Source organism: Notamacropus eugenii, chromosome 5, assembly GCF_028372415.1.
Source record: "Notamacropus eugenii isolate mMacEug1 chromosome 5, mMacEug1.pri_v2, whole genome shotgun sequence".
Taxonomy (NCBI): domain Eukaryota; kingdom Metazoa; phylum Chordata; class Mammalia; order Diprotodontia; family Macropodidae; genus Notamacropus; species Notamacropus eugenii.
Genome location: NC_092876.1, coordinates 443,983,917 through 444,007,418, shown reverse-complemented (window position 1 = coordinate 444,007,418; position 23,502 = coordinate 443,983,917). Strand labels below are relative to the sequence as shown.

The following is a 23,502-nucleotide window of genomic DNA, read 5'->3' as shown; positions in this document are numbered from 1 at the left end:
GAGTGGTAAAACACTGAAAGGTTTACATTTCATCAAATTATACAACTAAGATTAATATCCATTCATTATTTCAGTTTTTTAGGGTCACGGTTACACTATTATATATGTTAAGCAAGTTTTTGTTAAACTAATTTTTTTTAAATGAGAGTTCTATTTTAATTCTCTTGCCAGAGAAGTGGCTGTTCCTTGGAAATGTACAGACACAATCAGACTTGTGTGCCTAAAATGAAAAATATTGTAAATGTCTGGATAAGAGTAGACTCAAGTTTTTAGATGCCCTTTCTCCATCTGGAAAAATCTCCTTTTGCAGACCTAGCTACTTAAAATTATACATATCCAGCATTTGCTCACAGCTGCAGGTATCACCTTAATGTTCCCCTTATTTAAATCAGGCAAACTGTAATTTGGCAGCTCTTTTAAACTGTAAGCCTGTACAGATCTTAAAGACATTCTCTTTCGGAAATTAGTTTGTGTACCTTTGGGGAGAGGAGAGTGAGAAAACTTTACTTGTTTGAAAGAGAACATAAAACTTTTTTAAAATTTCACAAAAAATATCCTTTTTTTTTTTTAAAACTGGAAAATTAAATTTAAATATACTTTTTCAAACTAAGGAAATTCCATTACATTTCGTATCAGTTCATATAAAAGTATTTCTAAGGGCAATCAAATTCTGATGAAGTACAATGCCCAATTTTGTTCCCAGAGAATTAAATACTAAAACATACTTTTGTTTCTTCAATAGGGAGATGGGGAATTATGGGTGCAGAATGTTCCATATGTTAGGAGGCATAGTTATGTTGCTGGCTAGTTGTGTTTAACTTTGTGTTCCAAGGAGGAGACAGCATATTAGAAAATGACGTTATCAAAAACAAAAGACATCACAACACAGACACAGAAGCATGGACAGGAATACGCACAGGAGTGAGTGTGGTATGGTATAATAAATGTAAAGATCTGAGTTCAGTTCCTGCCTCTGACATGTACTGGCTATGGGACTTTGGGCAAATCAATGCCCCAAGCAAGAACTATTAATCGCATAATACCTGCTAATCTGCATTGGGAGGATTTCCAATTACCACAAACTGGGCCTCCAAAATAGGAGAAAAAAAATTTTAAACAAATATTTTGTGGTTTATTATTTAAAAATATGAAAGCAGAACAAAAAGGTAGCAGAGATACTTGAAATTGACAAAATCTGCAAAAATGACTATATGACCTTGAACAGAAACTCTTAATTTCTCTTTAAACTTATCTCCCAACCTTCCTAAAACAGGACATAAAAATATCACATATATCTCTGCTGTTTCTTTTCTTTTCTTTTCTTTTTTTTCTTTTTTTTGCAATTTCATAACCCAACAATGGACAATTGAAGATAATCATGGCAATTCCATTAGGAACAAGAAGTCAGTTGTTCTTAAAGAACCACATTATTTCAGAAGTCAATTACTTCAGGAAGAGATGAGCCCAATGCCACGGTACCAGGCACCAACTGGTACCAAAGTCAAGTTTTCAGGAGACTCTTCAAGCCAAAAAGGCATAATACTATTTCTGTTTTTCTCTGCTACTATAAATTTCTACTCTTAAAGTTCATAATTAGTTGTGGTAGCTTATACAGTACTAGTTTATTTCCCAAGATAAATTCAAATAACCTTCAAGATAATAGGTGTTTTAGGAATAAGCCCTTAATGCAAAAGAGAATTCATAAAGTGTCACCACAGAGCATTACAGAATCTAATCACAAAATATAATCAAGCAAGAATGTATAAAGGAATGTAGGAGGTTTTTATTTTTTACAAGAAGAAAATGAACAAACATTAACAAGGGATGGAAGTGTTTTTGCACCTATTCTTTTAGGGGAACAAGTTGAACTAAGAAGGAATTTAAAGTGTGCATGTTGTGGCTGTAAATGCTTGTTTGATTTGTCTGGAGGAAAGGGAGAGCTTGGGGAGGGGTGGGGCAACTGTATATCCTCACTTACTAGAAATGCTAAAGAGTTATACATCCTATTACTTCATACATGGAGATACAACATGCTCTCTCTTGGGCCTTTATTTCAATACTCAGAAGCACTTTCCTGGCAAAAGGCTATAGGCAAAGCGCCACCAATTTATAGGCCAATGGACTTTGTGGGGTTTTTTTTTTTTTTTGGTTTAATCTTTCGAAGAATTTCTGAAAAAAATTCACAAGTCACTTTTTAAATAGCAGAAAGCTGTGTCATAACCTGAACGGTCTATTGAATGACTTAAAACAAAAGTACTCATCCTTTCAAATGACTGACTTTGAAGCCTATCAGGCAGAACCAAAATATTACTAGACTTTTTGAATAACTAGTGCACAGGAGAAAAGAGAGATATAGAGTCTAGTAGAGAAAATTCCAGGCAGAAAACAGAAATATAGCAAGAAGGCTTAAGACAGAGTGAGGAAATCCTAACAAGCAGGTTAGAAGAACTGGTACGTTAAAAGTTTTTCATTTTGACTTGGGTAAGTCCAACTTGAGCACCGTTATTCCCTTTCCCACCCCCAATACATTCACTTCTATTATCAGCCCTATCCCCTGCTTAGCTCTGCTCTGTATTTTCTTCCTTCATTAGAAAGTCAGTAAGAACCATCGCTGGCTTGTATTTCCCTCCCCAGGTCTTAGCCCAGAGCACATTAGCCCATATATAAGGGCTAATATATGTTTGTTTCCTTGTCTTCTCTATGTCATGTTATTCATATATCCTCGTGCTCATCGTGGTGCTCGTTAATATTTCAAATTCCTATTTCCATGCAGCTATAAAACAAAAGAAGCAAACGCTATTTATGATACCAAATAAGGCAGATAAGAATTATTTTAAGTGTTTTTTAAACTACACATATTATAATAGCTTTTTAAAGTGCTTCCTTATAGCTATCATAAGAAACTTTAGGATATATAGACCTACTCGTGAGAAAATGACAGGATTACACAGTAGTGCTTTGCATAATCAATATTACATTCATATTTCATGATAAATTCCAGAGATCACAGCTATCAGTAAAAATAACACTTACTGAATCAAAATAATGTGTACTTTGGAGCCTTGAAGAGGTTTTGGTTTTTAAAACCACCAAGATAACTGATTAGAACAGCACTCTTTACGTTCCACTAGAAAAAATGCTAAATTAAAAGTATTTCAATCTGGAATTCAGCTCATGAATCAGACATAATGCTACTTCTATGCTAAGAAAATTCCAACTGAATAACCCTGAGGTAGCTCAAGATCACAGACTTAGATGGAGAAGGAAACTTATGACATCATCTGGTCCCTTCATTTTACAGATAAGGAAACTGATGCCCAGACAGGAGGAGTGACTTGTGCAAGGGGACACAGGCTGTAATTCCCAGAGTCCCCAGAGAGGTTAAGTAATCTGGTCATCCTTTGGTCTTACTTCTGCCTTCCAGAGCCAAGCAGAATACAGCTAATCCTCATTATGCCCATCCTATAGATTCTTGAATAAATCTATCATGTCCTCCTCAAATTTTCATTTGTCCAGGGTAAGCATTCCAAGTTCCTTCAACTGATCCTCATCTGATGTAATCTGGAGTCCTTCCACAGATCTGGTTGCCTTCTGTTGAATGTTCTACAACTTACTAATGTCCTTCCCAAAACATGGGGCTGACCACAACCCTAGGGAAGTGGTCTGACTAAAGACAGAGCCACTCTGGGACTATCTCAGCTCTCTAGTGAGAGAGGCAGTATGGATAGACATGTAATTGTGGATAAAAGGCTGGACTTGGGATCAGGAAAACCTATGATAACACCTTATTTCTGCCACTATGTGGGCTATGTGAGCATGGGCGAGTCACTAAACCTTTTTAAGTCTCCTTTGCCTCAGATGTAAAGAGAAGATAAAAGTATCTATACAGCTTATCTCACAGATAAGCACTTATTTCACTTTAAAGCACTAACAATCACAGATGCTTGTCATTATTATTTATTATCATTTTGTTATTAATGTAGCCTAAGAGCCATCAATCCTTAAGTGTGTATTCAGCACCTTTGCACCCAACTGTGTACTAGGTGGTGGGATACAAAGATAAGGACGAGACAGTCCCTGACTTCATGGTGCTTAGATTCTACCAGGGAAGATGAAAAGTACATGTATTAAGTATGCAGAAAACATACACATAAAAATATAAGGAGCTTGGCAGAAAGACACTTCTAAGAGGAACATCGTAAGGCATCCACAAAGGGAAAAAAGGGCTTCAAGTCATCAGAAGTCACGAGCGACCCTCTGGCCACATGTAGTCTCTATGTTTAAGCTCATTTTCCCCACAAATTCTATGTGTAATTATGAGAATGTATCCAAAAATTTGGGGGAGAATATTGTGTATCAATTGGTTTCCATTAAACCACTGGAGTTTCTAAAAGGTTAAAAATAAATACAAGATAATGAAAGCAGGAAAGGTTGGGAGAGGGGGTGGAGGAGCGTGGCTTCATGTAGATGGTGCTCTTGAGGGAAGTAAGGATTCTTGAGATAATGGTTCTTGAAATGAAGATTTAATGTTGCATATTCCGAATCCTCTCCCATGTTCTGCCTTTTTTTCTTTCTCACTTTGTATTTAAGTTCCAATATTTAAGTTTATGCTACATTTTTGCTTCTTTTCTCTATTTTATTTTTGTGTTCTGGCCTTTGAGTCTAAAATAAAATTTTTACAAAGGGGGGAAAAAGAGGCAATGGTAAGAAAAGAGTGCATTCCAGGCATTAGGGAACAGCCAATGCAAAAGCAGAGAGACAGGGGATGGCATGTTGCATAAGAGGAAAAGAAAGAAGACCAGTTTGGTTGAATTGTAGGAAGCATGAAGGAGAGCAGTAACACTGGAAATGCAGGAGGGAGCCGGGTTGTGATGGACTTTAAAGGCTAAACTGAGGAGTCTGTCATTGGCCCCAAGTAATGAGGGAACCACCAGGGGTCATTGAGTAAGCGATCAGCATTATGTCACACCTGAGCTTTAGGAATTTAATGTGTGTGGGGGGTGAATTCAAGAAGGGGAAAAACTGAGGCAGAGGAGAACACTTTAGGGTCTACTGAAATAGCCCAAGAGAGAGATTATAAGGGCCTAAATTAGGATGATAGCCATGTGAGCAGAGAGGAGGAAATGGATGGGGAAGATATTGTAGAGGGAGAACTGGCAAATCTTGGCAACTGATTGTTTATAGAGGAAAAAGAGAATGAGAAGTACTGAGCAACACTGAGGTTTCCAATCTGGTTAATTAGAAGGATAGTGGTACCAATGGACATAGGAAAGTAAAGATGTAAAGCAAGTTGGGGGGAAAAATAAGTTCTGTTTTCAATATGTTGAATTTTAGATGCCTATACAAAGTCTCCAGTTCAACATGTCAAGCGGGAAGTTGTTGATATAGGCCTTCTCAAGAGACATTAGGACTACATAAGTAGATCTAGGAGTCATCATTCATGGAGATGATAACTAAACCCGTGCGATTAATGAGGTCACCAAGTGAGTGCAAAAAGAAAAGAGGGCCCATGATAAAAGACTTGAAGTATATCCACAACAGGAGAGAATATCAAAGACATGGAGGTCAACAGTGACAAAGTTGCAGAGAGGTCAAGAAGAATGAGGCCTGAGAAAAGATTATCAGATGCGGAAATTAAGAAATCACTGATTGCCTATCAAATAAAGGCTGGCCAAACAAATTATTATGTAATGGAATATTATTATGTCTTAAGTAATGAAAGGAATGATTTCAGAGAATCCTGAGAAGACTTGTATGAAGTGGTATGAAGTAAAATGAGCCACATCAGAAACGCAACACTGTAAAGAAAATAATGTTAAAAGTCTTAAGAATTCTCATCAGTGCCTATGAAGAAGCATGCTACTCACCTCCTGAGAGAAGGGCAATGAACTTGAAGTACAGAATGAAACACAAATTCTGGACATGAAAAATGTATGAATTTTTTTTCTTGACTATACCTTGTTACTAGGATTATATTTTTCCATTTTTAAGAAAACAGTGGGGCAGAAGGAAATGGGAGACAGGATTGCCAAGTAAAAGAAAGGAGAGACAGTGAAGTATTCCTAAAAATGCACACAAGTAAAACAAAGTAAATTTTTAAACAAAACCTAGAGAAGCAGAACAGCTTTAAAAATAGCAAGGTGAATTTGTTATATATTTTAAAAAGCAAGTTGTACATAATTGATCTGTGTTATCACTTATTTTTTCTATTCATTTTTATAAGGAAATGGTCTCCTTTTTGGTGAAGGTTAAATTGAGAATAAAAAAAAGGCAATCATTAGTTAACTTTGGAGAGTGTAGTTTGGGGTTTTTTGGTTTCTGTTTTGTTCTCAGTCATGTCTGATTCTTTGTGACCCCTTCTGGGGTCTTCTCGGCCAAAATAATGGAATGGTTTGCCATTTTCTTCTCCAGCTCATTTTATAGATGAGGAACTAAGGCAAACTGGCTTGAGTGACCTGCCCAGGGTTTACACTGCTACGAAGTGTCTGAGGCTGGATTGGAACTCAGGAAGAGAAATATTCCTGATTCTAAACCCATTGCACTATCCACTGTGCCACCTATTTCCCCTTAATGAGTTAGAAGGAAAAAAAAATTGAGAAGTGAGAAGAAATGAGAGCCACCAAAGTAGACAGCTTTCTCTAGAAGTTTGGCTATACAAAGGAGGAAAGATATAGGATGACTAAGAGAATGAGGTAGGTAGACACTCTCAACCTGAAATTTCATCAGATTACAGTATCAGATTTGCTTGGGGCAAGGAGAGGTTAAGTGATTTGCTCACAGTCACAGAGGCAGTAAAGGATCTGACTCATGTCCTCTTGACTCCACTGAAGCCAGGCTGCTCGAGGATGGTAGAACTGATCAAAATGATTTGGCCGCCACACTGCGTTGTTGACTCCTACTGATCTTTAAATTCATTTACATCCCCAGATCTTTCTCAAGTAAATTGCATTCTAACCATGACTCCTCCACCAGTACTTGTGAGGTTGGTGTGTAAGACTATATTTATACTAATATAATTTCATCTTATTAAATTCACTAAATCACTTAGTCAATAAATATTAAACACCAACTGTGTGCCAGTCACTGTGCCAAGTGCTGGGATATAAAGAAAGGCAAAAGATAGTCCCTGTCCTTGAGGAACTCACAGTCTAAAGGGCGACGTGACCTGACAACAAAGTATGTACAAACAAGCTCTACACAGAATAAATAGGAGATAATCAATAGACTAAAAAATAACCAACGATTTAAACTATTGAAATATTTTTGATCCCAACACTGTCATCCAACATGTTCTCTATCCCTTCTTGTTCTGAGTAACTTGAGGATGCAGCATCTATGCCTTAATCCAAGTCACTGTAATAGATATTAAACAGAACCATGAGGGCCTGCAAGAGAGACCTTCCAAAATGAGATCAATGGCCACTCTTTCGATACAGTCATTCAGCGTGTTTCAAATCCACATCTCTCCCTTTTATCTGCAAGAAGAGTGTGACAGAGATTTTAGCTCCAGGTAAGCTATGAAAAACATTCCCCTGATCTACCCAATCTAGTGACCATATCAAAAACTTTAATGAGATCAGTGTGCCATGACCTTTTCTTGATGAAGTCACTAAGGCTTTTTGTTATCCCTGCTTCCTTTTCCAGATGTTTACTAAAGATTCCTATTGATAACTCCTAGGATTTTGGCCAAGAATATGTCAAACTCATTGGTATACAGTTTATGAACTCCTTTTTTCAATTTATTTTCTACTTTTATGGCATCACTTTTGTTTCCCTCATATCACAGTAATCACTGACGGTGATGTAGCAATTATGTCGAGCAGTTCTTTCAATAACTTAGAATGTATTTCATTTGGGACTGGGGATCTTAACTCAACATGGGTAGATATGTGCTCCTTGACTTTCTCCCAGCCTCTCCTGTATTTCAACTACCAATTAGCCATTTTTATTTTGACTGCCAACCCAAAGATTCTTCTCTCGTTTTGTTTTGTTTTCATACTGGACCTGTGATTTCCTCACAAAGAGGAAACTCCCTCTGTCAGTGTAGACAGGCAACTCACTACAGCTTACAGACTTGCAAGTATTTTGGGGGGTACTTTTTATATGATTTGCCCAGAGTGAATGACTCAGAGTGTGTCAGAGATGACAAGTGACCTGCGTGGTTTGCTCTAAGGTCAGCTCTTTACACACTATACCACACCGCCTGACCAACAACTATCCTTTTTGGCAGGGAAAAAAGAAAAGCAAACAAACAAACAAAAAAACAGAAACAAAATCAGAGTTAAGTAGTTCTGCTTTCTCTTCATCAACCATTATCACACAACCTCATTGGTCCTCCTATTTCCCCAAACTCTTTCTAATTTTATCATGCGATGTCAGTTGTGGCTCATTCTCTTCTTTTGCAATTCAGTCTTTCCATGAACTCAAAAACATTTGGAATTCCATGAGTTTCAGGAGTTATATTTTGTGACAATGACTTAATAGTGCTATCACTTTGTATTATGTGGAAATGTGTTTGTCAATAAGATTATGATTTTTTGAAAAATTGAGTATACATAGGCTTTAGAAAGTGCATTTATTTCCTTTAAATGTAGTTTCATATTTAGTTGCTACCAGTTAACTTTTCTCAATATTATTTGGAACTTTTCATTAAAAGAATATTTTTACTTAAATATTTCAGGATGCATAATTTTTCCAGTGGGAAGACTTTCTCCACTAATAGATCTCAACCCCTTTATAACTCAACAGATTGCTTTGGAGCATAACTATGGTTTAAAAAAAAATCATTATTCTATGGCCAACCTGGTGATGGGAGTCTCCAGATACTGCTATGCTGGTCATCTAAAAACAGGCATACAAATCATCCATACCCCCATACTCAAAACCTTTCCAGCTTGGTGAAATTTGCCAGAACTCTGTAGGGGAAAATCTGCAACAACCCCAAGTTACCTTCAATGAGGCATCGAGTAGCTGAGTGGTGGGATCCAGGAAGAGCTAAATTAAATACTGCCTTAGTCACTTACTAGCTGTGTGACCCTAGGCAAGTCACATAATACACACATCTGCCTCAGTTTTCTCATCTGTAAAAGGGAGAGAGTAATAGCGCTTGCCTCTAGGGTTGTTGTGAGGATCAAAGGAGATACTTGTCAAAGTTTTTAAAAACCTTAAATCATTCTATCATGTTAGTTTTTATTATTTGTTATTATTTTTACACTATTAGAGTAGGACTTCAGTGGAAATTATAGAAAGGAAGGTGATCCCACTTTCTTGTATGGTTTTCATCATTAAGATCACCAAGTAGATAAACACTCAACTAAGACAATGTAAATTTATCTTATCTCTAAAATGAGAAAATTAACCTATTTTTTCTCTAAGGTCCCATTAAGCTTTAACATTCTATGAGTCTAGAACAGGAGCCATTTAACCTTTTCACAAGATGGAACCTTTTAGTACTCTGATGGATTCCGCACCAGAATGTTTTAAAATGTATAAAATACCATAGGATTACAAAGTAAAGCAAATATACTAAAATAAAGTTGTCACAACGTTCAAAAACAAGTGGACCCCTGGTCCAGAAGGATAAAGTTAAGTGTCAGATGTTGCCTGCATTAGGGTTAACGTGGTACAAAGGAATGAATGTTGAATTTACAATCAGAAGACCTGATTTTGATGCCATCACGGGTGGTGGTGATGGTGGTACAGGTGGTAGCACACTCTGGTAATTCTTGCTATCAGGGAGGCTGAGGATGGTGGATCTCTTGAGCTCAGAAATTTTGAGTTACAATGGGCTAAGCCAATTGGTATTATTATAGTAAGGGAGTAGGGGTAGGGGAACCAGATAGCCTAAGGAGTAGAAAAAAACTGGCCCAGTTTGGAAATCAAGCAAGTGAAAGCTCCCCTGCAAATCAGAGTGGAATTGGGGTCATCTGGAGCCCTGTACTTCTAGCCTGGGCAAGAAAGTGAAACACAGTCTTAAATTAAAAAAGAATCATGCTATACAAGGGCTGACAAGTGTAGCTCAAAGAGCGTTAGACTATGGAAGCAGATGTGACCTTGGTTCAGATCCTGTCTCCCAAATGTACAAGCCATGAGACCACGATTAAGTCACTTAACCCCTCTTAGCTTCAGTTTATTCATCTGTAAAACAGGGACTGTAGTACCTATACCAGAGAGGGATTAGGAGAATTAAATGGCATAACGTATGCAAAGGGCTTTGCAAATCTTAAAGTAATCTATACGTGGCAGCTATAATCATCTTCATCAGAAGTAGTGACAGGAGGAAAAGAAGGAGGAGGAGATAGAATAAATGATGTTTAGCCTAGGAAGGATGAAATTTGTTGGGGGTGACACTTAAATTGTCTTCAAGTATAGTAGGCTTTTTCCTTCTTGGATCCAGAAACAGAACTAGGGATACCTTTCTTAGGTGCTAAAACACAGCATCTTTTGGTCCCAAAATATATGAATAAGCAGTTCTATATAGACATAGTCCAAGACAGGAACAATCATTTTAGATAAGTATAATTTTAATATACAATCCTATCATGAGTAGAAAACTGGAGAAAACATTCATCCTTTTTTTTTTTTTTTAATTTTATTTTTGAGGCAGTCAGGGTTAAGGGACTTGCCCAGGATCACACAGCTTGTTAGTGTTTGAGGCCAAATTTGACCTAACTGTCCCTTATATTATCTCTTTATACTATATAACTTGTTAAGAAAAATTCCAAGCAATTTATTATTGCGAAAAAAAAATATTCTGAAGAGCTTCTAGGGCTTAAAATCTGCAACAAGTGTCATGGGGTTGTAAAATTTTAATTTTTCTATAAAAATAGTAACAGCTCACATTTACATAGCACTTTTAAGGTTTCCATAGCAGATCCCCTCACAATTATCCTGGTGAGGTAGGTAATGAGTATTTGTTAGCCCTTAACAAGTAAACTGAGATTCAGACAGGTCAGTTGATTTCTCCATGGTGATACAGCTACTATATGGTACAGCCAGGATTTGAATCCAGCTCTCCTGCATACAAACTGCTTTTGTGGTTTTACATGTGTAACACTTTTTTTTTTTTAAAAAAAGCTGTTATCAATTTAGCAAAAGCTTTGGATTTGAGTTTTACATGCTCAGAATTCATTAAGAACAACTTCGTGATATTTTCATTTTTTCTTAAAAAAAATGGATTAGGTAACTGTTCAAGTCCTTCTAAGACATAAAGCAGATTTTTAAACAGCATGTACTGGGCGCAGGAACCTAATGGTGCTGAATGGCAAATTTTAAAAATAAATTAATTATTCATGTAATTTTGAAGGGAAACACAAGGAAGTGCATTAGACATACACTGGAAGGTGTTTTAATTGGAAGCCATGTATTGTAACATGTCTTACTTCATTCAGATTTAATTACTGCATGGTCAGTACAAGGGTTGTCAAGTCAAAACTAGTAGCTTTAAACTTAATTTGCTATTTTAATCCCTGGAAATTACAAAGGTTTTCTTACCTAGAGACTGGTAGAGCTCAGTCATTTTGGGATGATCCCAGCAGGTTGTTTGGGTCTCATGGCTAGAACACAAAAAACAAGAAGGAAATATTTTAGAATTCAGAGTTGCAATTGACAGGAGAAAAGAAGAAAAACTATTTTTTTGGTTTGGAACCAACTGTTATTTTTCCTTCAAAGAATTTCCATATTTAATATGTGTATAATTCAGTGAAAGGTGTTCATTCCAGCAACAGAAGAGATATTTTAATCCCAAACAAAAAGCACTGTTAATTAAAAATGACACTGTTTGCCCACAAAGTACCTATAATTTTTTGTCCTCCACCCCCAACAAAATAATATGTAGGTTCTTACTCTTGCAAACAAAACTCTTTATTGTGTACTCAATGGGTGATCTTCAGAAGTATTCATCAACTGCTTGGAATACCAACCTGAATTTTAGACTTAGAAGGAAAACTGACAATCAATTACTGCTTAAAACTTTCAGGAATATAGCTAAGCATCAAATATCTAAATCTTTTTCTCACTATGTATCCTGGCAGCCTACCTTCTCCTCTTCTTTCTCCTCTAAATATCCAGGTTTCAAGTGAGTTATTTTTATATTTCATTTGGACTTCAGCGGCAACATAGCTAAAATCCTTGTAAAATTCTAGGTTTCACCAACAGACCCAACCTCGTCCTTTTTCTTCCTCTGAACCTGTCTTTATCATGCAGTTTTCCATTGCTACACTTTTCCCATGCATCCCTGAAAATGAACGGTGAATTCACAGCTCTCTTCCACTCTTGGAACTCGAGCTAACTTTGGTTGTGGGCTATCATTTTCTGCCTTTGGAAAGAACAAAGCTCCATTGTTCCAGAATTCTATTATATGTTCAAATCTGGGACAGCTATCTACATATATTTTTTCTCAGATTAAACCACTTATATAAAACTTCAAAGAGTCATATTTCCAGTTTCCTAGGAGCACATGATAGAAAATGATAAACTAAAATGTAGCATAAAGACATCGTTGTGTACACAATCTGTGCAGATCCCACCCCCACTGTCTTTTTTTGTTTTTGAGAGTTTGAAATCTGGGCATTTATGTGAGACATGTCCAAGCAGAGTATATGAGGCCTACTCAGAGAGAAAGAGAGAACTAATGATGGTTACATAGTTTTGAAATTACCTTCACCTAAAAGAACGTTTCTTCTTTGTGGACTTTTGGCTAATATAATATTGAATGCAGGCTTAGCTGACTATCCCACAGTCAATCTCTTCCCCAGGAACCGAACGTAACAAGCTAATGATACATAATGATGCCTACATAGAGCTTTCAGCAAATGAGATAACGTATGGGAAAGTGTTTTAAAGATGGATACAAGTATAAGATACTGAGGCAGTAGAGTGTGTTAGAATGGTTTTGAATTTGGTGTCACAAGACCTGGATTTGAGCCTTAGATCCCCTACTTACTAGTATTTCTAGTGGAAGAGTCCAGGTACCTCCCACCTGTAAGATCATGGGCAAGTCACAGCCTCTCTGAGCTTTATTTTCCTCAGCTATAAAATGAAGCCAATAATACATTCATTGTCTTGTCTTATGGGGTTGTAAATCATGAAAAATCAAGATGGATAAAATAAACATGAGTTTTTGTGGTTATTTAAATATAAAGCTACATCTTTCTAAAGGTTTTCTAAACATAATATAAATTCTCCTAAAAATACAGAGCTGATCAAATCTGAGTAGCTTCAAAGACCTCGGGCAAGACATTTTAATCTCAAGCTTTCAGTTTATCCATGAAAATAAAGGCGTTGAATAAGATGCTCTGAAAGGTCCCATTCAGCTCTGAAATTCCACAGTTTTGTAACTGCCCCCAAGATATGCTTTTCCTGGAAACTGTGGTCTTCTGGTTGCTATCCACAAGTCAAGAGTACCAACTTGATTTGGGAATGGTACCCTACGCCAAGCAGCTCAGTTTCTACAGAAGTATTTCATTTCAAGAAATGCAAGGAGTAATGAATGTTTTTTGGTTTTTGTTTTTGTTTTTGCCTTCCGCATCAGGAGAGATGTTCTTTGATGAATAAAATAAGGCACCACTGCTACAAAGTATAAGTAAGGAGCTACTACCACCAAAAATCACTTGTCAAAGACCACAAAAGGTAGTCTCTAGAACTAGGGGGTCTGAAGTGAAGCACTCTCCTTCAGGAAGCCCTGAAACCCAGTTGCTATGAATGCTGGAAAGGTTGACCATCTGTAAGAAGAGGGGTGGATTCTGTTAGTACTTTATATGCAGAGCACAAGAAGGCTGCAGCTATTTCACTCCATCGAAAAAGTGGTGCCTGTTCCTGAACATTTTTAGCTCAGAAAGTTATCAACAATTCCGTAGACAAGTGCAGCTCAAGGAAAGGTTAGATTCCATTGAGACTATACTTCATCTGCTTCTCTGCCATTTCCAAAGGCCATATAATTGTGAGCTCTGGGGATGGTGAAGGAGAGAAGCAGGTAAAGAAAAATGTACGCCTATGTATCTTTATAGATAGGCACTTATTATGAACATCATGTGAAGTAAAATGTCAATTCAGCAATTCCGTGCAATTTCAAGTCCATTTGGGAACACTGTAGCATCTTTAATAGATCTGCAGAGAAATGTTTGCTAGAGTTGATAAAGCTGGCAAACAAATCCTTCAGAAACCTAATAGTTTACGATGGTCTTAGAAAGAGTCAAAGAAGACTGGAATAGGGTTCCCTAAAAACATATGAATGAAATAGCTGCAATAAGCAAAAAAATGCGGCAAAACAAATCCCCCCAAAGCAACACGGATATAATAAAAATAGGAACAAATATTAACAGACTACAAATTTCAAAAGAGAAGTCCACAATTTCCAGGATTATTACTTAGCCCATGATAGACCTTCAAGATGTTAACCTGTTCTGGATTCCCTTTGGCAGAAATACTTCAGCACTTGAAAGAAGTTATTTTAAGTTTTAAAAATATAATAATAGAGTTTATTTTTCTTAAATCTATCAGTTAGTTGGTTGAATTGAAATTTCCTTTTCTGAGGACAGAATGAAAACCCAAGTACATCACCCTTTACAATGGGCAACTCTCAGTTACTTCTGGTAACCGGAACACAGTGTACATTAGACAAAGAAATCCTCAGGAATTCCCAAATCCAATTCAAATAAATGCTAAGACCATCCTCTTCATCCCCTACTCCTAACCTTTAATAAGAAATGTAAAGTAAAAACAACAAAAAAAATTCCAGAAAAATAAATTTCGGTTTTCATTGTGTCAGGTAAAGGTAAGAGAAAGAAGAGGATGGAAGTAGCCCAGGGGAGAAATAAAAGACTTTATTCAAAAACTGGCTGAATATAATTAACTAGCTCACAAGTGAAATAACTTTGTTTGCCCAGCACAGAATGAAACATTTTTCTGATCCAGGAAATAATAATTGTATTTGGTAGTGAAAGTTTGAGTGGTCTCTACCTTACTTACCTGTCTCTTCCCTCTCCCCCTTTTCTAACCTGCAATGAAACCAAAAGGCACTGCAGAAGATATAATCCTAAAATAAGAGAAGACAAATGCCTTAGACAGAAAGTGCAATGAATGATACTGCAGGCTAAATCTGCATCACCCTTATCTACCCTCCATCTTTCTGGACATCACAGATTCCAAAGCCCAGCTTTTCTTAACGTTCACCAGCATGGCTGCACATACAGAAGTGCAGAATCAAGGCAAGTGGCTTGACTAATCTGAGTCAGAAACACAAGGTTCCTTTAAATAAACAGATAGCAGAAAAATATGCTATATGGGGAAAGGGGAGGGGGAGAGAGGCTTGATTTTGACCTTGCCTCAGTTCTCCATTTCCCACTTTCACTAACGATTCTATAGACTATATCTCTAATCAATAACCAAGAAACACCAAAATCTATGGATATGCTATAAAACTACAGTATTTTTAAAATGACTGGGAAGTTATCTTTGCTCAGACTAGAAACAGAGCAACATTGTTATATTAGGGTGGGACTCTGTAAATGATCCTAAAAAGAATTATTCATATCACATAAAGCTTTTACAATTGTTATGAGTTTAGTCTTGTGGGATCAAAGCCTCAAAGTTCTACATGCCTTTGTGCATTTTCTTCAAATCATCCCTTTTAAGTTACATTTATTGTACATTATAAGAAATCTCCTTTCCTCTTTATTTAAGCATGCAAGAGGAACCAGATGTGTATGAGAATAGTAAATCATTTAATGTGACAAAAAACTTCAGCGACACCTACTTGCCAATAATTAGAAATTAAAGTATTACTCCACAGAGCACAGTGCTGACCTAATTTCCTACCACACAATTTAGATTCTCTCTCACCTTCTTTAGTTTCAAGTAGTGTGCAAGGTTATTATAACAGCTTCAGAGCTTCTGTCAAGGCCAGAATAATTCTATTTACTGGAATTGTTTTTTTAGTTTCTTAAAACTAACATTAAACACTTTTAAAAAGTAGCAAAATTTTGTTACCGTTTAGGGAAATGGCGGTTGCCTAATTAAAATAAGATTTCCCTGCCACCACTCATATTATGCTGAAAATATTTCGAACAGTTGCCTTTTTTATATCCTTCTACTTCCTAGGGAGAAAACTAATCACTATGCAGTGATATAAAAAGGTAGCATTCTCTGGGGGTTTGCAGAGGATTAGAGTTTGTCTTCATATATAAACCTAGAGCCCATTGATCCACATACAAAAATGATTTCCCTTTAATCTGGGGATCAGACTGCTTTTGAAAGAAAATTTGGCTTTTGCATCCCTTATTGGCTCTGGCTAAGTATATTGGAATCCTGAGAAGCAAGGGGAAAAACATAAGATTGAAAAGTTTTTGCTAAAGGCTGATGGAGGAACTAGTGGTAGAATGTCAAATTAAGCATCGCCTACTCCCAGGGTAGATGCCTATTTCTCCTTCTCCGGGATCTTCAGCATTCATTTTTACTTTGTATCTTCTGTCAGGGACGAAACTGACTGCGTCGTGGTTAAAGCTCTAACCCTTCCAGCTGTTCCTCCTCCACGAATCTATTTGATTTTCACAGCTTATCAACCCTCTCTACTTTGGCCAAAGCAATTTCACTGGAGGGTCTGGTCGAATCCAAGATTAAACAGTGATGACTGCGACCAATTCCACGGTGATAAAGGGTCAAAGACCTTTCACAGAACTCTTTCTCTTCTGCTCCCTATCTTTTTGAGAGAAGTTGTGGCTTTGAAACCAGCGGTTAGCCAAAACTTTGCCTTAGGAGAAGGATTTGGAAACCAAAGTACGTCCAGGTGAAAGAAATAAGGATACAGAGAAAGGGGTAGGGAAGACAGGCAGGTGAGAGAGGAAGTAATCGTAGATTTTAGACCAAGGGGGAAGGTTCTAAAAACCATTATAGAGGATTCCTACCTCCGATATCAACTGTTTAAAACGCTCTTTTAACAGCACACTTCACATGTAAACATGGCTCCTTATGGACCAGTAAACACCTTTAAAGCATTCCTTTCACACAGCTTATTACAAGGTAACCATGTTAGCAATGAAGGAAATCAAAGATAATTTCAATGGAATATTTTTCATTCCACGCGTCAATAAACACGGCTGCAAACTTAACTATAAACTTTACTTTAGTGCCCTCCGTCAGCTTGGAAGAGGAACGTGGGAGTAAAGGGAAGGGGAGGGGAGCGAGCTATCTCACACCCAACCCCAAAGGAAAAAGAAAAGGAGGAAAAAAAAGCCCTCCATCCTAATCTCTGGCACGTCCTTGACTTCCTGGCTTAGCTTCAGGGTTTTAACTGTTTTTATTTCATTCACATCTGCAAGTCTTACGTGTCCCAACGAGACAATGACGGCGAAACTAACCCACGGAGGAGAAAATGCACGGGCACGAATGTCATTAGGAATCCCTCGGAAGAAATCAGGCAGAAAGTTGACCTTTTAGCACTCGGAATACAATGGAAAGTGGCCCCGCTTCCCCCTCAGCAGGGCTGGAAATGAAGGATTTAATTACAGGGATCGTTCCTAATACACCCTGGCAGCTTCAAAGAAAAAAAGGGCGAAACGCTTCCTTCCGATCGCTCGCGCTGCCACTGCTTGGCACGGCTCGAACCCCGAGTCCACCCGCACCCGCTCCGCACGGTTCCCGAAGCCCCCCGGGAAAGCCGGGCCGCACCAAAGGGTTAAATCCCTGCTCCCCGCGGCCAAAGAGAGCACCTGCAGCGGTGACCGCCAGACCACAGCTGGAAGGAGGAGATTCCTGGACTCCCCCGCCGCCCCCCGCCTCCAGCCACCAAAGCCTTCCCCAACTTTCAGTCCCCTCCAGCCACCCCGCGGTTCCCCGCGCCCGAGCAGAGCCACAAGTGCAAAGATTGTAGCGAGAGAAAACGTCTTAGGTCTGCATTCCACTTACCCTTTGAGTTGTTCCCTCATCGCTGCGAGAGACCAGCGACCGGGAAGGGAGGGCGGGGGGAAGGTGGAACCGAGAGAGAGAAAGGGAGAAAGAGAAAGAAAGAGAGGACGGAGAGGAGATGCCTAGACTCAGCGAGCCCCACCGAGGCAGAGAAGAGGACTGCGGTGAAACTAACGTTACTGGGCTAAGGGCATTAGGGGGAGGGAAAGCTGCAGGCTAGACAGGGTGGAGCTAGCAGCCTGTGCTCCTCCCCCCACCTATTGAACCTGATAACTAAAGAACTCAAAGAAACAGTGGGAACTAAAAAAAAAAAAAAAAAAAGGAGGGAGATTTAAGGTAGAACTAGCAACTATGTAGCAACACAGTCACTCTGAAAGTATCCCCTTCCAAACACGTCTAGACTACTTGTTGCCTACTGCCTTAGTACATGACCTAGGTGTAAATGACCTCATTCCACATAATTAAGTGTGTGAGTTTGGGTGTTTGCTTTTTCAAGAAAGAGGAAAAAACTCAACACTTTTCTCCCCTTCTTCAAATTAAAGATTAAAGTGAAAATGAGATCAGGATATGGATTTCGTTGAAATCTGAAATCTACGTACCCTGAATTTTTTGAGGGCTGGGGTCTGACTGTAATTTAGAAACATCTTAATTTAAATGAAGCTTTATGCTTCTAAGCTATCGTATCTGACTTAATAAACATCGAGTGGGTTATTTCTTGTATTTTAATTTTTGAGACAATAGTTTTATTAGAAAAAAATAAGTGAGGCTAGGGTCTCAGAATCAGACACAGTGTGAAGCCTGATAGAGACTTTTAATTTCATTAGTTTATCTTTATCAATTCAGGGGGGCACCTTCTCTACAGTTTATAATATAGAGTTGCCTAGACATTTTCTCATGGTGATACAACCACTGTGTACTAATTAATGGAGGACTTGAACCCAGGTCTTCTCAGCTGAGATTAGACTTTAATTTCCTAAACCACGATGTCTCTTACAACCTGATGCTCTTATTAAAAACCAAAAAACAAACAAAGCCCCATGCTTTCTTGGGGAGATTCTTGAAAAGAATATCTTCGTAAATAATTTCCTCTTCATAAACTAATGTAGTGCTTAATTTTTTAATGTTCTTTTTAAAAAGAGGCATTTCTATTTCTACATTTATTTTTAGTAGCTTTCCTTTCTCCCCTAAATCCCTTATTGTGTTGGGTTTTTTTCCCTTTCACCTTTTTATAGCATTCAAGAGCTCAGGCTCATCCTTCTACTACTATAAAGGCTCTGAATAGGGCTTTATTCAGAAAATGAAAGCTGTTTTAGTCATGTACAGTACAGATAGTAATATGATAATGAAGCAGCAAAATCAGGATAAAACCTAAATCTTCTGAGTTTAGAACCAGCACTCTTTCCATATCAATATTATATATATATAGATATCTATATATATGTCATGTATATATACATATATGTATCATATTACATATATATCCATCATACATATCATTTTAGTTCCCCTGTGTCTTTCCCTAGGCCAATCCGCATGGCCAAGGAAACGTTTAGGGGAGGAAAGAGAGAAAGAGGAAAAACAGATGGAGAGTTTGAGAGAGGTTACCTACATTTGGGTATAAAAGTGCATAGATTTTGAGTTTGCCGCTGGGGAGTCGTTCCCTTCTACCATAACCTCAGTGAAGAAGAAGCAGTCAGGAAGGAGAAATCATTTAGAATCTTATCATCATAGCATGTAGAGCTGAAAAGACCCTTAGAAATCACTTAGTTCAACCACCTCATTTCACAGTTTAGGAAACTGAGGCCCAGCAGGAATGACTAAGACTAAAATGACACAGAGTCACAGAGGCAGAATTTTTACACATTTCTTGTCTGACTTCAATGCTCTTCCTACTACATCACACAACTCTACATCAACTAGTCAGTGCCTGGTATCTATCTATCAAGAAAATATATTTCAGCATGTTAGTAAAGAATAAGAATTTTCACATATTTAAGGTTGAGATACTTGGTGTTTATAGCTATAGTGTGACGTGACATCCTGTCATTTTTATCTTATTTCAAAGATAAGATTAAGGAAGTCTAGTATTTCCATGAGATTTACATTGTTTAAGTGTATTTTCTAAATTTCCATCTGCAAGGATATTAAAGATTTTACCTTGGACTGGCAAAAAAAAAAAAAAAAGAAAAATAACAAGGAAGCATTCTTCAAGCTTTTGAAATTTGACAGATGGATATCCTTAAAATAAGTCTTGAGAATTTTTTTAAACTGTGGATATGTGCACATAAAAACTTATTCTCCCTTATATGAGAATACGTTTCGAAGAGTTGGGATTTTATGTTTTTTTGGTCTTGTTTTTAGTGAGTACTCAGAGTATCAGTAATAAAATTATGTGTATATCAATATAAGTATTTTCTTCCTTTCAATCTGAATCATTATTCTTTGCTTTGGGTATGAAGAAAAATATGATTGTAATCATATGGTAATATGATTGATATGTCTTCATCTGCTATATACATATATATCCAGAAACTGATATGCCGTTATCTGCTATATAAATATATACCTGTAACTTGTTATCTTTATCTACCATATACACAAGTATATTATATACCAGTAGTACTGGAAGTATCATTACATTCCATTTCTCAGACTATGTTCCATAGTAGAAACAAGGATACTCTGTGATGTTAATAGGACTTCTGTGACAAAAGTCAGTGTTAGGCAGATTTATCCCTCTAAAATACTAAGTATTATTAAATGTTTATCAAATACTAATAATATGAAGCATTTGTTAGGAACATTTTCATAATTTAATTCTATTTATGCTACAGTATTTCCAGATTTCTTTTATCTCAGGAGTATTCCATACCTTGCCCCCTTTATCTATTGGACCAACAGTTATGAGTTCCATATATTTCAATTCCAAAAGTATTCCGGGCCTAATTTGGGAAAGGATCCTATAACAAAATAATAGTACTATCCTATGCATTATACTGTAGAACTATTTAAATCATCCTACTATATAATCACTTCTCTCTTCAACCATCTTCATTGACTCAAATGTTTAACAACTTCAATCATCCCGCTTCCTGAGCTATCCCTTAGCGTTTGCCATTGATAACCACCCTTTCCTTCAGGATATTGTTTCCTTCCTGGTTTTTCATGACAGGGTCATCTCATGATTCTTCTTCTATTTGTCTGAGCATTCCTTTTTAATCTTTCTTTTTTTCACTAATCTTGTCATGCCCACCAACTGCTGGTGTATCCTAAAGGTCTGTCCTGGGCTCTCTTCTCTTTTTTCTCTAAACTCTCTCATTCTGTGACCTTATCAGCTCCAATGGATTCAATTACCATCTCTCTGCCAAGGACTTCCAATTAATATACCTTTCTCCTGGAATCCATGCCTAAATCACCAAATGTCCAACTATTGGACATTAAAAACTGGATGCTCCAAGGCATTGCATACCCAAGAAACACAAAACAGCACTCCTTGGCTTTTCCCCCATATCCAGGCCTCTTCCAAATTTCCCTCTCACTGTGAAGAGTACCTACCATTTTTCTAGTCACTCAAGTTCACATCAGTCATGCTTAACTTCCACTTCTTCTCATTCCACATATCTAATCATTTGTCAAATCTTCACATTTCTTTCTCTACAACATGTCTCACATTCCTCTCCTCTCCACTCTCATGGGCAACACCCTAGTTCAGGCCGTCCTCAGCTTTTGCCTGGACTATATTGAAATAGCCTATTAATTGTACTCCTTGCCTCAAGTCTTTTCACTTTAGTCCACTAATTTTCCTAGGACATAAGTCAGAACATGTCATCTCCCTACTGAATAAGTTCCAGTATATCTAGGATCAAAGATAAAGACTTATGGTTGGCATTTAAAGACTTTCATGACCTAGCTCTTTCCTACCTTTTCAGGCTTCTTACATGTACTACGCAGCCCAGCCATTCTGGTCTACCTGCGCCTCACACATGATGTTGCATATCCCATCTTTGGACCTTTGCACTTACTGTCCCTCTACACTGACTGATTTCTTTCTTGACCTCTGCCTTGTAATCCCTAGTTTCCTTCACAACTCAGTCCAAGTGTGACCTTCTGTAGGATGTCTTTCTCACTTTCCATAGTCTTTACCTCTAAGACAACAATCCATCTGCTTTTCACATACCTTGTGTGTACCTATTTATGCACGTTACTTTCTGAAAGCACAATTTTCTACATCCTTCACTGTATCCCCAGCACTGTCATATATTTAAGCACACGATAAATGACTGTTTTCCCAGTCTCTGTAACTTGTCCATGTCCTCATCTAAATCCTTTAAAAGGGGTTACCCAACATGCTAGTGAATCTTCCTCTGAATCACTTTAGATTATATAGATACCAATGCCGTATGTGGACTTGGGCAGCTAGGTGGCACACTGGATAGAGCACTGAGCTTGGCATCACAAAGACTCATCTCCATGACTTCAAGTCTGGTCTCAAACACTTGCCAACTGTGTGACCCTGGGCAAGTCACTTAACCTTTTTTGCCTCATCTTCTTCATTTAAAAAATGAGTTGGAGAAGGAAATAACAAATTACTCCAGTATCTGATGCCAAATGGTGTCATGAGGAGTCTGAAACAACCTAACAACACTATGCTTTATTTCATGAAGACCCCTCCCTTTATTTTGTGGTCAAGTATCTGTGATGCCCTTTATGGGGCATCACTCCTATGCAACTTGTAATTGCTACTCTCTTTAGCCTATGTACACCCGGTATCTCTTCCTTGCTCCTTAAGTAATACACAATTTAATTTTTCAAAGACAGGTAGATACCTGGACTCCCATAGATTTAGCATCACCAGAAAAATGCTGATGTCATAAAAGGCAGTATATAGTGGCAGAGACAGGGGTGATTAAACAACAGGTGCCCCCAAGGTAGAAGACAGAGGGCTAATTATACCTTGGGGTGAACAAAAGATTAGTATAAAGCAGGATCAAGGAAGAAATTATAGAAAATTTTTCTGCACTCAAAATTCAGATCCCATTGCAAGAAAGGCCTGACACATGTGCTGAAGATCTGTGACAGCATCTTCTCATGTGGAGAGGCTGGACAGTCAACTTCTAGTCTAGATGACGCATTTAGACATTCTGTAACTGATTCCAGTTTGCTAACTACATGGTTAGGAGAAATCTCTTTGATTAGCTGCAGTTACAAAGATGGAACTGGGGGAGGTAGGAGGGAAGAACGGTTTCCTTTCTAAAGGTTTTCTCTTTGGCTGCTCTCTCTTGGTTTGACTTCTTTGTTTGTGGTGTATGGTGATAGAACATACTGGGGAGAGGCCTTGGGCGTTTTCCCTTCTGGGTCCAACATTCCTGTGAACTTGGACTCAGTCTTTTTGCTTTTGTGTTTCTTCGTTTTCCATTTTAAGTTAAGGGGTGAGAGACTCCAGTCTTAGGGGTTTTTAAAAAGGCAAGACAGTAAGCTTGTGGGCATTCCAGAATCTGAGTTTTACAGTCAGCCAAGCATCGATGCCACAAGAAGTGAGGATGGAGTTTTCTGGAGTGACCTTTGGGGCCAAGCCCAGTGGTAGCTAAGATTTATTCAACT

The 23,502-nt window shown here is 37.8% G+C and overlaps 1 protein-coding gene across 16 annotated transcripts in view; it reads right to left on the bottom strand.

Moving 5' to 3' along the window:
* DMD (dystrophin) overlaps positions 1 to 23,502 on the bottom strand; it is a 2,329,373-nt gene that overhangs the window by 121,990 nt on the left and 2,183,881 nt on the right. For 12 of the 16 annotated variants that reach the window (XR_011968542.1, XM_072616876.1, XM_072616880.1 and 9 more), the window contains one exon: positions 11,494 to 11,555. Coding sequence is in view for 15 of the 16 variants with exons in the window: in XM_072616876.1 (XP_072472977.1) it covers positions 11,494 to 11,555 (62 nt within the window). In the remaining variant the exon portion in view is untranslated. Of the gene's footprint in view, positions 1 to 11,493; positions 11,556 to 17,901; positions 18,177 to 23,502 lie in introns of those variants that run through there. The other 4 variants (XM_072616889.1, XM_072616887.1, XM_072616890.1 and 1 more) reach the window with 1 other exon arrangement.